Source organism: Biomphalaria glabrata, chromosome 16, assembly GCF_947242115.1.
Source record: "Biomphalaria glabrata chromosome 16, xgBioGlab47.1, whole genome shotgun sequence".
In the NCBI taxonomy this organism is placed as follows: domain Eukaryota; kingdom Metazoa; phylum Mollusca; class Gastropoda; family Planorbidae; genus Biomphalaria; species Biomphalaria glabrata.
In genome coordinates this window covers 16,375,482-16,387,509 of record NC_074726.1, presented here as the reverse complement: position 1 = coordinate 16,387,509, position 12,028 = coordinate 16,375,482, and the positions used below count along the sequence as shown (strand labels likewise).

Below are 12,028 nucleotides of genomic sequence, written 5' to 3'. Positions count from 1 at the left end.
AGTGCTGAGTTTTGACATGACCTTGTTAACTGCATTGTTTAGGTTTTATAGGTCTACATCTGAAATAAAATAGAAATCTATTAGTGTTTCATAATATATGTCTGAAATCAACGATTTTTGACTTAATTGTCTTCAACGTCACTTACAAACACTAGACAATGCATACAGAGTATATTACATGCCAAACTTCATGCATGAAAACAGAGAGTTCGAACTTGTAACGATTATGAAGGCATTAAGAAGCGCAAACCAAACGGTTATACTAAATGAAAATGAGAGCCTTGAGCCCTCAACCTTGAACTATAAACCTTAACTGCTAGATGTCAGGGTCTTATTTACATTTTCGAGTAAAAGAACAGTAACTCTTGAATTCAAACAGAAACAAAAAATTCTCACTTATTTCCCTTTTTTTCGCCATTATAATTCAAAATAACAGACCATTCATTCATTGTTTGCCATTATTGTATTTATTACAACAATTTAAATACAGCGAAAATTTGAAAGTTGAAGAGTAATAATAAATAGAAAAACAACACAAGTTTAAAAATATTTGGTTGCTGAGTAAAACTCCAGAAACACAGAAGATAAAAAAACACAGTTTAAAATTGGAGAAAATATAACACAGATACCGTGGGCGCTAAATATTTGCAGCTGAGTCAGGGAATAGGGCGTGCCGGATGTGAAAGATGTCGGTGTGTGATTTAACAATGAACTTGTGAATGGTAGAAATTGGGAGGTCATAGGTCAAAAGAGATAATCACATTTAAATAATCCAATATCACGTGACTGTAATGTATTCTTCTGTGAAAGTCTGGGCTGGACTAGCTGGAATGTTGCTGAGGCCGGTATCCCTCGAGGTGCTCGCTTCAGGACTCACGTTTGAAGAGCTGTGACTGTGCTGCAGCCGGCGCCGCGACCGGGAGATTTTGCCAGTACTGGAGGCTTGATTGTGTTCCCCTCCCTCCTCCATGGGCGCTGTTGTTACCTCCACCCTGGGGATGTTATCCACGCTCACCGGCCGCTGCAGCGATCCTGCTACCCCACCGGCGCCCCCGGCACCCGAGTTCATGGCACCGGGAAGAACAGGGGTTGAGACGCATCTGGCGATTACGGCGAAGGGGCTTCTGGAGCCTGGAGAGACAGTGAGTTTGTTGGTGGCATCACTGGAGGGGGTAGTTGTACCTTGCAGTTTTTTCTTGATCTTTTTTCTGAGTGACGCACGCTTGTGTTGAGGCTTGGGCCCTGGCACTTCCTCTTTGGCCAGTTCGGGCAGGGAGTTTGACCTCTCTAAGCGTTGACTCGTCCTCTCGGCCTCTACTGACTTTAAATAGAAGCTCTTGCTGTTTGAGAATTTGGCAATGGCGTCTGCACAATCTCTTCGTCCACAGTAAGCTGCCCATTCCTCTGCACACAGTTTACGACCTTGATCTCTTAGTTTAGGATCTGCCCCTGAAAACAAATAATTCAAACAAATCATAACTTATTTAAAACAAACTTTATTTACACATCTATATATATAATTGTCTTCTTTGCTCAAGAGTTTGGATGAGAAGAAGAAGTAAAGGAAAGATCATTCTTTTATTTCTGTAAATAGAGTTATCCCACGAACTTTACGAGCCTTGCGTGTAGCGAAGTCATACAGTGTATCATGAAAATTTTATTTCCTACATAGATCACGCTTAATAGCAAGAATTACCAAATGTTTCAATCTATCTACGAGAATTGTTGAACTAAAGTAATTCTTCATTAGTTTGAGGCGCGAGAAGCTTATTTCGCCAGATTCCAAAATTACGGGATAATTTATTTTTTTTTTGTCGCGCGTAGGATTGGCATTTTCCATAATGAGTGACACCTCAAAATGACAATTTTTGTCTGTATATTTTAGGAGATTCGTATGAGTTTTCTAAAGATTTTAATAATTTCCAGATATTTTCAGGACTTTTCGTATATTTTGCAATTTCAGGAGATTTCCAGGAGCTCCTGGTAAATCGACAGGAGGCCGCAGGAAATCTATTATAAGTATTATGTTACAATGGTTTAATTTAATAATTTATACAATAAGAATTAGAGCAGGTCCTATGAAAGTGAGGGGTCAACTGCGATCGCATAAATCTCAAAAATATCTATCTTTAAATAAACAAACATTTCTTTTATTTCAGACTTGACATTGAAAACATTCTTGTTCAGAAAACTTCAATTTTAACTGAAGTGAAAAGGATTTTTAGTATACAAAATATTTTTCATGTAGTATAAACTTATTATAGGCATATATAATTACAATTTTATAATATTTGTCTAATTTAATGTACCATCGGAGTTGTGGTGTAATATTAATAGTTTATCGTCGATTGGCTAGTTCCATGTTTAAATGCTTTAAATGAAAGATGTTTCAAGCTCTCCATAAATGATGTCAACTAATGAGAGAAGACAGATATTTGTGTTGTCTGAGAGGAACACACTTTGTTCTATTTCAACAACTTGATTATCACAGAAATAGCCTCTAGTCGCTTCAGTCTATTCATTATTCAGAGTTAGTAGTCATGACAACTTCATGCTAGACATGTTTATGAACATCTATTCAACCAACTTTTTCATTTGTATAGTGTCCTCTGTCTACCACAATTATCTCTTCTGTTTAACACACATATTTTTGTTTTTCTAACTTTTAATTGTTACTTATACTTAGATCAGCAACACAACTAGATGTCATTAGGTCAACAACAAAACTAGATGTCACTAGATCAGCAACACAACTAGATGTCATTAGATCAACAACACAACTAGACTGACATTAGGTCAACAACAAAACTAGATGTCACTAGATCAGCAACACAACTAGATGTCATTTGATCAACAACACAACTAGACTGTCATTAGATCAACAACACAACTAGACTGCCATTAGGTCAACAACACAACTAGATGTCATTAGGTCAACAACACAACTAGATGTCATTAGATCAACAACACAACTAGACTGCCATTAGATCAACAACACAACTAAACTGCCATTAGGTCAACCTCACAACTAGACTGCCATTAGATCAACAAAACAACTAGACTGTCATTAGTTCAACAACACAACTAGACTGTCATTAGATCAACAACACAACTAGACTGTCATTAGATCAACAACACAACTAGATGTCATTACATCAACAACACAACTAGACTGTCATTAGATCAACAACACAACTAGACTGCCATTAGATCAACAACACAACTAGACTGCCATTAGATCAACAACACAACTAGACTGCCATTAGATCAACAACACAACTAGACTGTCATTAGATCAACAACACAACTAGACTGTAATTAGATCAGCAACACAACTAGACTGTCATTACATCAACAACACAACTAGACTGTCATTAGATCAACAACACAACTAGACTGCCATTAGATCAACAACACAACTAGACTGCCATTAGATCAACAACACAACTAGACTGCCATTAGATCAACAACACAACTAGACTGTCATTAGATCAACAACACAACTAGACTGTAATTAGATCAGCAACACAACTAGACTGTCATTACATCAACAACACAACTAGACTGTCATTAGATCAACAACACAACTAGACTGCCATTAGATCAACAACACAACTAGACTGCCATTAGATCAACAACACAACTAGACTGCCATTAGATCAACAACACAACTAGACTGTCATTAGATCAACAACACAACTAGACTGTAATTAGATCAGCAACACAGCTAGACTGTCACTGTTTCTCACCTGCGTACAACAAAAGTCTGGAACAGTCTGTCCTGCCCTGAATGGCTGCCTTCATTAATGCCGTCATTCCGAGTCTGTTGGGCTGGTCAATTCTTATCCCTTTGAAATCTTGCAGCAGAAGTCTGACAGCGTCTGTGTGTCCTAGAAAGACAACAAGACTTTTTTTTTACGTATTCTTCATAATAATAATAAAATAATAGTAACAAGATCGTGTGTTTAGTATTGTGTATTATATATAACGGTGGGCAATGTAGAACAAGTGAAATATACTAAATAATTTGTAAAATCCTCACTTATTGTGAATGAAATTTTGAATGTAATTGACTTCTAATGACTCAAAATGTAACCAAATACATGCAATACCAAATTAGTTTGTTGTTCAACAATAATAAACCATTTGTATTTTCAGTGGACTTGACCTTTTTAATTACCATCTGAGAGCACAATTAGAATTAGTCAAGTCAGTGTATATATTCTATTATCGACATTAAGGAACTTGTTTAGCACACCTTTCATGCTTATATTATACTCAGTGTGGTATGGTGATTGGAACATGACATGAAATTGCAGGTTTTATACAACTAAATATTACTTAATTTTACTTCTAGGGGTAACTTTCTTGCTAGTGATTCTTGGAACAGAAAACAAAAGCACAACTTGATCAAAAGATCAGAACGCCCTTCAAAACAAAGCAAGTCTCACCTGCTTGAGCTGCCAGGATTAAAGGTGTGTTTCCTTCTTTGTCTGGCAGATTGACGTCCACTTCAGGTACGTCTATAAGCATCTCTAGTGCAGGTGTTAGTCCAGCGGAACACAGGTGAGAGAGTCCAGTCTAGAGAGAAAACAAGCAGAGAGGAATATGACCTATATATCTTTTGAAAATAAATCTAACGGGCTTGTCATTGCGTCTAATGTAACACTTTGCTAGGGAGAGCTATGGGAAATATTGCAATGACTTTGTTTATCCTTACATCTTTGTTTATTGAATAAATTAAACAAATTGTAGGCACACATATACGTGAAACATAAACAAATAGATGGAAAAGAGAAATAAACGTGCGTTTTTATTTGTAAACCTCTAGACCTATTCTAAAACAGGATATCACTTTCGCCGTGTTCAAAAGAGGTGCGAACAGAAACTACAGATCTCAACTGAAGAGTTCAAACCTAAGAGAAACAATTCTTAAATGTATACAATTTATAAACTGTGCTCCAATGGTTGTGTATGTGTGTGTGTGTGAGTTGAACTATGAACTATTGAGGCCATGTGTTACAACTTTTCTGTTGATTAGTTCTACAATCAAAACTAGAACCAAAGTCTTAAAATAGTTTGAACACGTGATAAGTTCATCTACGTCATCACCTTTATTTTAATAGCAGCTCTGAGTTGATGGCAGATGTTTCCAGGTCTTGAATAGAAAACCACAGTGTTGAGAGTTTTCCACTTATGTACTAGTCAACTGAGTGAATGTTTCCTTGTCTAGATCCAGTGTCACAGCATTTCTTTATTCCCTTAGTTTGGGTCTTTTAGTTTCTCTTCTGCTCGCATTTGAGAACAATTGGAAATACCGTCTCGCCTTAGCTGGTACATTGATATAGATTTAGATATAGCTTCTAGATTTGCATATACATTCTATGTTTAAATAAAGGTTTAGATGTAGGCCTAAATTCTTGATTTACATAAAGGTCTATTGAACTACTTACTTATAGTGTCTATTTAGAATTAATGTAGCAGCGTGTTTGGCACTTGGCAGAGCGACGCACCAAGGTTTGACGGACTTTAAACGCGACATTGAGTGTCGTCAAGAATAGTGGGGTTAAGCTTGTTTATGTTACTATTATTCAGCTGGTATTGGGACTTCAAGGTGACAACATTGCATCACTGACGGAGACTCGACCCTAGCCCTTAAGTATTCAACTTCGTTCAAGTGATTCAATGGACTTCGCGTGTTTTGTTAGCTCGACATTGCAAGTACTACACCTGTGCAGGACACTCAAATATCTTCAGAGTCATCTGACCCAACCTGAGAGTTATTTACAACTGCAAGATAACCAATTGCATACGCTTACCAATGGTTAAGTGCTTCTATTACATACGCTTACCAATGGTTAAGTGCTTCTATTACATACGCTTACCAATGGTTAAGTGCTTCTATTACATACGCTTACCAATGGTTAAGTGCTTCTATTACATACGCTTACCAATGGTTAAGTGCTTCTATTACATACGCTTACCGATGGTTAAGTGCTTCTATTACATACGCTTACCAATGGTTAAGTGCTTCTATTACATACGCTTACCGATGGTTAAGTGCTTCTATTACATACGCTTACCAAAGGTTAAGTGCTTCTATTACATACGCTTACCGATGGTTAAGTGCTTCTATTACATACGCTTACCAATGGTTAAGTGCTTCTATTACATACGCTTACCGATGGTTAAGTGCTTCTATTACATACGCTTACCGATGGTTAAGTGTTTCTATTACATACGCTTACCAATGGTTAAGTGCTTCTATTACATACGCTTACCAATGGTTAAGTGCTTCTATTACATACGCTTACCGATGGTTAAGTGCTTCTATTACATACGCTTACCAATGGTTAAGTGCTTCTATTACATACGCTTACCAATGGTTAAGTGCTTCTATTACATACGCTTATCAATGGTTAAGTGCTTCTATTACATACGCTTACCAATGGTTGAGTGCTTCTATTACATACGCTTACCAATGGTTAAGTGCTTCTATTCTAGATTTAATTGTTTTGTCTACTAGGTGTACGTTTAAAACAGCTGAAAGTGAAAAGTAGTCAAGTCATTCTCATGACACCTAAGTGTCTTTTATTACATGAAGGCTGACAGATAGACAGCTGTGAGATTTAAAACAAATACATATTCACCTGTGACTAAGGTAACATCATCAGGCTAGAATCAATACGTACAAGTTCTCCTTCTTTACTAGTGCAATTAAAGCATGAACCGGATAGGTCAGGAAAACCAATGAATGAACATGCACAACTAGATTGACACTTGGATACGAGTACGACGTAATTCTCTTCTTTGATTTGATTTGATTTTTGATTTGAGGCACATCGGCACAATTTAGGACATGTCGTGCCTGCAGTCCCTTAAGGATCCCTCTCTCTCTAAACAACAAGGGCCAGATTCTATACAGTCATATCATTAAAATCAAGGTCTATTCACAGTTAAAATAGTAAAGGTAGTAAAAATTTAAATATTTGGTAAAAATCTAATGTAAATAGTGCATGCTCACAAATTCATAAATCAGATCTTCGTAGATAGCCCCACTTCCCGGATAAAGCCCAGTACGTTCCCAGGGTCGACATTATCAAATAGTGTATTTAAATTAGTGACTCTAAAATATTTCGCCCTGACATCCTGGTATCTGGGGCAATCAACGAGGATATGTTCCACGGTGAGGCGAGAGTCACAGTACTCACAAAGTGGGGGCTCCTCTCTCTTCAGTACAAAAGAGTGCGTGATGTAGGTGTGGCCAATCCTAAGTCTGGACATGGTCGTGCTACCACGCCTTGTCAGACCCTTAGATGTGGGCCGCCACCTGACATTCGCCACAATCTGCCTGAGTTTACTGTGAGTCTCAGCCTCCCATCGGTTCTGCCACTCTCGATAGGTGGCAGAGGCAATACTTTGTCTCAGGTCCGAGTAGGGAATTTGGGTTCCTGACACCGCATGATTTAGGGCTCTCTTTGCTTCTCTGTCTGCGGCTTCATTTCCCTCAATGCCAACATGGGAGGGGACCCAGATGAAGGTGACATCCCTACGGTCGGCTGTTATTTGGTCCAACAGCTTCAGGCTCTTATGTACCAATGGGATGTCAGTCTTCATCCGCCCCAAAGCTTGCAATGCAGATTTGGAGTCGGAGCAGATTATAAATTTCCTCCTTTCTGATGCTTTTACGGCCATAAGTGCAAGCAATATTGCGTGCAATTCGGCCGTAAAGATGGAGCAGCCATCGGGGAGTCTACAGGAGATTGTTTTGTTCCGAAAGGAGCAGGCACACGCGACCTTTCCCTCCATTTTGGATCCGTCTGTGTAGATGGTGCCACAATCTCCGTAGCTCTCCTGCAGTTCCCTAAAGTGGACTTGTAGTATGCTTGGGTCTGTATTTTCTTTTTTGAAATTAAGGAGGGATAAATTTAATTTTGGTTTATTCATTAGCCAAGGAGGGTTATGAGGGGTTTCTATTTTAGAGATTTGGTCAATGGGTGGGGTTAAATTTTGGATGGGTTCTCTCATTCGAAGGCCCAACGGCTGTATGACATTAGGCCATCGATTGTATAATTCTACCTCTGTGGGGTTAAATATGGAGTCAAAAGCAGGGTTCGTGGGGTTGGATTTTAGCTTGACTATATACTGCATTGCAAGCTTTTTCATTCTTATATCCATGGGGAGTTCTCCAGCCTCCACATGGAGACTTGGAATAGGTGATGTACGAAACGCGCCGAGACAGAGACGCAGGGCAGCATTTTGTATTGGTTCCAGTATTTTTAGGTACGACTTCCTTGCTGCTCCATATATTATGGATCCGTAGTCTAGCTTGGATCGAATTAGACTCCGATAGAGCAGCAGCAAGGTATCTCTGTCAGCTCCCCAGTCCGTATGGCTGAGTACTCTTAGTATGTTTAATGACTTTTGGCATTTCTTCTTAAGTTCCTTAATGTGGGGGAGAAAATTAAATTTGGAATCTAAGGTGAGGCCTACAAATTTTGTAGTTTTCACGACAGGGATCTTCTTTTTGTGTATAAATAGTTCAGGGTCTGGGTGGAGTCCCCATTATATTACAAAAATGCATACTAACTGTTTTGGAGTCTGAGAATTTGAAACCATTATAGTTTGCCCAACCCTGAATTTTGTTTAAACATAACTGTAATTTTCTTTCTAAGGTGTTCATGTTTTTCCCATAAGTAAGAATGACAAAGTCATCAACATACAAAGAGCACTCTATGCCAGGGGACAGCGCATTTATGATGCTATTTATTTTAATGTTGAACAGGGTGACTGACAGAATGCTGCCCTGGGGTACACCCATTTCCTGGTCATGAGTGTCAGAAGCGGAGTTTCGATCTTTCAGGAATTCCTCCACAAAACGGGGGAGGTGTCCCTTAAGCCCCACAAGCGCCAGGTCACGTAGAATGCCACGTTTCCAGGTTGTGTCATAGGCCTTTTCTATATCGAAGAATACAGCTACTAGATGTTCTCTTCTGAGTAATGCATTTCTAATATAAACTTCCAGCCTTACCAGGTGGTCAGTTGTTGTCCGCCCCTGCCGGAATCCGCACTGGTAGTTTGAGATCACTTTATTCCTTTCCAGGTACCAGACCAGCCTACTGTTAATCATTCTTTCCATGGTTTTGAAGATGCAGCTTGTTAGTGCTATTGGTCGATAGTTAGCTGGGTCAGAGCCGTCTCTTCCCGGTTTAGGTATCGGTATAACTGTGGCTTTCCTCCAGCTGTTTGGGAAAGCGCCTGTTTGCCACACACAGTTATAGACCCCTAGCAGGACTGCCAATGAGGGTTCGGGAAGGTGCTTGAGGAACTGGTAATGGATTTCGTCTTCTCCAGGCACTGTGTCATGTGACTTGTCCAGCGATTCCCTCAGTTCCTCAAGCGAGAACGGTTTGTTGTAGTCTTCATTGTTCTCTGACCTGAAATCAATGGGGTGTCTTTCCTCCCTGGTTTTGACTTTTTGGAACTCTGGCGTGTAGTGTGCAGTGGATGATTTTTCTGCTATTGAGGATGCAAGGCAGTCAGCTATTTCTCTGGGGGACGTGACAGTTCGTCCTTGGTTTTTCAAATGCCCTATTGCATTTGATTCTTTCCCTTTGATTCGCCTTACTGCCTTCCAAACCGCTCTAGCAGAAGTTTTGGCATCCAGACTGCCGACAAAACTTCTCCAGGAATTCCTTTTGGCTGACCGTATGGTTTGTCTAGCCTTTGCTCTAGCTATCCTGAATAGCTTTAGGTTTTCCTGGGAAGGATTCTTTATAAATGCAGCCAATCGTTTTTTCCTATCACCAATAGCACTTTTGCAAGCTGTATCAAACCATGGTTTGCTAGGCCGTTTTGGATTTGCAGAGGTTAGGGGTACAACTTTCCTGGCTATACTTAGTAGCTTGCTAGCAAAGGTATCAGCTGGGTTCTGTTCTTGGAGGATATTTTCTGTGATATCCTCGCAGCATCTTTTTTGGAATTGTTCCCAATCGGCCTTATCGGCACTTGAAGCACCTCATGGGGTTAGGTATGTAGGGCCTCACTGGAACTTGTAGGTATCCTGCCTTCACATACTCTGGCGGTGTCCTAGTTCCGAATGTGAGGATAATAGTGGCGGTTTTGACCTCCTCACCATCCCTGCGCCTGGTAATGCGCTGGGCATGGGTGACTCCTTCAATGCCCTCCACTATTTCCTTCTCGGAACATTCCAGTAGGTCCCTAGAGCTGATTAAACCTCTGCTGGTGTTCAGACTCTTGTGTGGCATGACTTCCACTTGGAGATCACAGAGTCTTCTGCATCTTAAAAGCCCATCAGAGTGTGTCTTGCCATCTACTTCTACAAGAAGTTCCATTGATTTGTGTAGCTTTGACACACTCTTGGGCTCTCCCACTACTGACTTGAGTCCCTTATAGATAAGGAAAGGGCTCAGCTTTGTCAGACTTTTCCCCTCCTCTGTGCATCTGACCACCAAAAATGATGGCCAGGTAGTACAGCTTTTTGTGGCCTCCTCCTTTTTTGCCTCAATGCGGCGTCTCTTGCCCAGACTTAAATCTGGGGCAAGTAGTTTGTTGGGGGGTTTTTTTGTCCATGTATATTCTTGTTAATTCCGCACCTGTGCTCCCCACCCGCCATCGAGTCCAACAAGGGGACGGGCCATTCGGAAGTCCAGAATGAGCCCGCCAGGGCTACACAGGTGCTATACTCAGTCAGCTGCTGCATCGGACATGTGTCCGATACAGCAGCTCCCTGATTGACCCTCCAGCCACCGCCCTCCAGAATAGGTCGAAGACCTATGCTGGTAGCTCGGCATGACCAGCCGATTGACCCAGAGCGGGCCATCTGGGCCTCAGGTCTAGGGGAACTTGGAGCCAAAGTATTGTGTTGTGGTGGTTTATCCTCAGATAGCCACCACTCAAACACCAGGATCTCTTTATCCCCCCTTACCCGTCGCAGTCCACGGCAAACGGACTGGTCTAGGACGTAGTGATAATTTAAAGTTAAGGAGACAGAGTGATGATCAATGAAGGCAGACTGAGGAAAAGAGGAGGCAGACACAATGATAGAAAAAAAGTAGGGCACTTTTGAGCTCCAAAAGTGCTAAGGAAAGAGGAGCGCAGTTTAACGTCATGTCTCGAGACGAATACAACGTCTGTAATAAGTAGACAAGCATGTCCGCTTTGAGGCAGATCTTACAACCTATCCGCCCACAACAAACATGTCCGCTTTGAGGCAGATCTTACAACCTATCCGCCCACAACAAACATGTCCGCTTTGAGGCAGATCTTACAACCTATCCGCCCACAACAAACATGTCCGCAGACCTTACAACCTACCCGTCCACAACGGTCGCGTTCATTGATCTCCTCTTCTGTTGGATTGTCGTCCACTATAGCGGCTATGGCGTCAAGGTCATTGTCCATGCAGGCCTCCAGGAAGGTCAGGTCCTCGTAGCCGTATTCAGGTTCAAGGAAGTAATCATCCTCGTCTGTCTCCATAATCATGCGACTTCTGGCCAGATAAACAAAGAGAATAAGGTCAGACAAAGTCAAAGTAAAACAAAGAAAACAAGGTAAAACATAGCAATAAATAAAACTTAATAGAGCTGTGCACTTTGTAGTGATGGATGTATTAGAACTGCTAGTTAGTCTATAAACAAGATCGAGATGGATAAGATCTAGCCACTATCATGTGGAGGTGAAAGGTCACATCTAGTTATTTTCAAGACATCGTCGTGACATTGTATCAACCCCAGATATTGTATCAACACCAGACATTGTATCAACCCCAGACATTGTACACATCACAGATTACTACATATTATTATTTCGTCAGAGACAATGAAAAACATGAATGCCATGACAGAATCAGCTAGGTGACCCCACATTGGATACACTGCACACAAGCGCACACTAAATTGTATTCGTGTAATCATGACCTGCTTAAGAGCAGTAGTACAAGTAACAGGTTTTTTAAGGGAATATTTTTCCCCATAATTTTGAAGTTCAATTATCTTCTCTGAACATT

General features: G+C 40.6%; 1 protein-coding gene across 6 annotated transcripts in view; it reads right to left on the bottom strand.

Moving 5' to 3' along the window:
• Positions 1-448: 448 nt before the first annotated feature.
• Positions 449-12,028, bottom strand: part of LOC106052015 (photoreceptor ankyrin repeat protein-like) — a 138,257-nt gene continuing 126,677 nt past the window's right edge. For all 6 annotated transcript variants that reach the window (XM_056014428.1, XM_056014433.1, XM_056014430.1 and 3 more), the window contains 4 exons: positions 11,338-11,512; positions 4,452-4,581; positions 3,750-3,890; positions 449-1,449 (listed from right to left, as the gene is read on the bottom strand). In XM_056014428.1, the coding sequence (XP_055870403.1) occupies positions 779-1,449; positions 3,750-3,890; positions 4,452-4,581; positions 11,338-11,512 (1,117 nt within the window). In that variant the 3' untranslated portion in view covers positions 449-778. The remainder of the gene's footprint in view (positions 1,450-3,749; positions 3,891-4,451; positions 4,582-11,337; positions 11,513-12,028) is intronic.